The 2,040-nt window shown below is 40.0% G+C and overlaps 1 protein-coding gene across 1 annotated transcript; it reads left to right on the top strand.

Annotated features, from left to right (window-relative positions):
- The first annotated feature begins 937 nt into the window (after positions 1 to 937).
- On the top strand, positions 938 to 1,468 carry msgn1 (mesogenin 1). The gene has a single exon (XM_070884184.1). It carries the CDS (start codon positions 938 to 940, stop codon positions 1,466 to 1,468), a length of 531 nt encoding a protein of 176 aa, XP_070740285.1.
- The last annotated feature ends 572 nt before the right edge of the window (positions 1,469 to 2,040 follow it).

Here is a 2,040-nt window from a genome sequence, read left to right on the forward strand (position 1 = left end):
GTCATCGTCGCTGACGCAGCAGCCCAAGGCGTTACCGATGGGAGTGGGTGCTACTGGCTTTGTGCCTCCGCAAAATCCCATGGAATTCCGCGGGAGGTGGTGCCAGCCCCGCGCCCCGGGCGAGAAATCGTTTGCACCTCCCATTATCGCTGACGGGAGGGGCAAACAATGCGAATTTCTCCCCTTTAATATGTATTATAGTTGAGATGTCCTGGTTGGCAGCTCCTTTTGGTAGCCAGAGTAGTAAAGATAGACACATTAGTGTCAGTCCAAATGCAGTTGGATGTTAAGACAGGAAGGTTAGAGTACTAGCGGGATGAGCTTCACTGAGCAGAAAAGCTTTAGTTTGTTCTTGACTTTCTTGTGTTCTTACTTAGCTGTCATGTGTAAACAAAGTGTTAAAGCACATTATAATCACAATACAGGAAGTATTAAAGCACACTTGACATTCATTAGTTTGCTGTGGATAAAGATTTTAGAGAAATGCAATACAAGATTCCCTATTGAAATATTTTATTTTGTAATTAAATTGAGACACAGGATTTGGAATGACGAACTCTGGTTTATCCAGTTTATCCCCTTTTTCTATAGATTTAGAAAGATCTGTTCCTTGTATTCTTCGTATTATAAATGTTAATGTTGCTATGTCTTTATATATATCTTTACCATTGTTTTTTGATCCTCTCTTACAAATTATTTTTGCTTCTACATTTTACTGAAAGGTGATAATGGATGAAGTGTGCTAAGCAAAGTGCTTGAAGTTGTTTTGCATTTTAAAACTCAACACTTTCACTCTTCTTTGAACTTGCCTCCTCAGCTGTGAATCCACAAGCTGTCACTTCTCCACTCACTATAAAAAACAGTCTTCTGGTAATGCTTTTAGTCATTCACTCTGTCTGCAGGCTCGGACTATAGGTTAAGATCTGCATAATCCACAATGGACAATCTTCTAAAAACTCTGCTAGAAATGGACGACAGTTTGGGACTGATTAATATGGAAATGGTTTCAGACTTTAGCTGGAAAGTTGAAGCAGACAAGTTTGAGCCAAGCCGGGTTCCATCGCCTCAAAGTTTCTCACCAGCATCATCTTTTGAATCCTTCTATCCTTCTCCTCCTCATCACGCAGAAGTGACCAGCAGTCCGCCTGGAGACACTCATTTCTCGCAATCCTTTCCGCAAACCTGGGTCTTTGAAGAGCACGGTACACCATCCCGGAGGTCCCAGGGACTGCCCAAAACAAAGATGTCAGGTAAACGCAGGATAAAAGCGAGCGAGAGGGAAAAGCTAAGAATGAGGAGGCTTGCTAGTGCTCTTCACACACTCCGGAGTTTTCTACCACCCGTCTACAGCCAAAGTGGGCAGACTCTCACCAAAATCCAGACTTTGCACTGTGCCATCCGGTACATTTCTGAACTTTCCACCTTATTGGCTCAAGGAAGAAGTAACAATTCAGGACATAGTATGTGAATCAATTGGTTTATAAGAAATGCCTTGAAGGCAAATGGACTAAGAATGAATGTTTACTATAAATTTAAATGAGCTTAGTTCAGAATTAATGCATTACTGGCCTACTTGTATTCACCATCTAATATTAGTGTAACACACTTGACGCAATTAACAGTTTGCATTTCTCTGTGTGTACATATAAGATTTTATCGTTACATTACCAAAGATGTTTGTTGAATGAAAAGCATCTTACAAAAACGATTGAGATTTTTAATTAAATTTTTCTGATGATCGGTTATGATAATTTAAGGCTTAGTTTTGAATAGCATAAACAATAAAAGCTAAAGCAATGGACTTTAAGCAGATGAAATGTCTTTTGTACTCACTCGTAGACCTCTTTTTCAGATTGGTCATGTATCTGCCCTCAATGCCAGCAGTGAACCGTTGTTTGGAAGAATCTGCATTAACATTACTGAAATTGCTTATTAGCTTGTGATAAAGATAATAGACAAAATTTTCTGAGGCTCTGTGCCACTGGCAGGGCCTTGGATGCACTGAATGATTTATCAGAAAATCACAGGGTTGGTTTGCAT

Source organism: Pristiophorus japonicus, chromosome 7, assembly GCF_044704955.1.
Source record: "Pristiophorus japonicus isolate sPriJap1 chromosome 7, sPriJap1.hap1, whole genome shotgun sequence".
Classification (NCBI taxonomy): domain Eukaryota; kingdom Metazoa; phylum Chordata; class Chondrichthyes; family Pristiophoridae; genus Pristiophorus; species Pristiophorus japonicus.

Bases quoted from the DNA above. Each gene is read 5' to 3' on its own strand.
- msgn1 (XM_070884184.1), top strand. From the start codon at position 938: ATGGACAATCTTCTAAAAACTCTGCTAGAAATGGACGACAGTTTGGGA.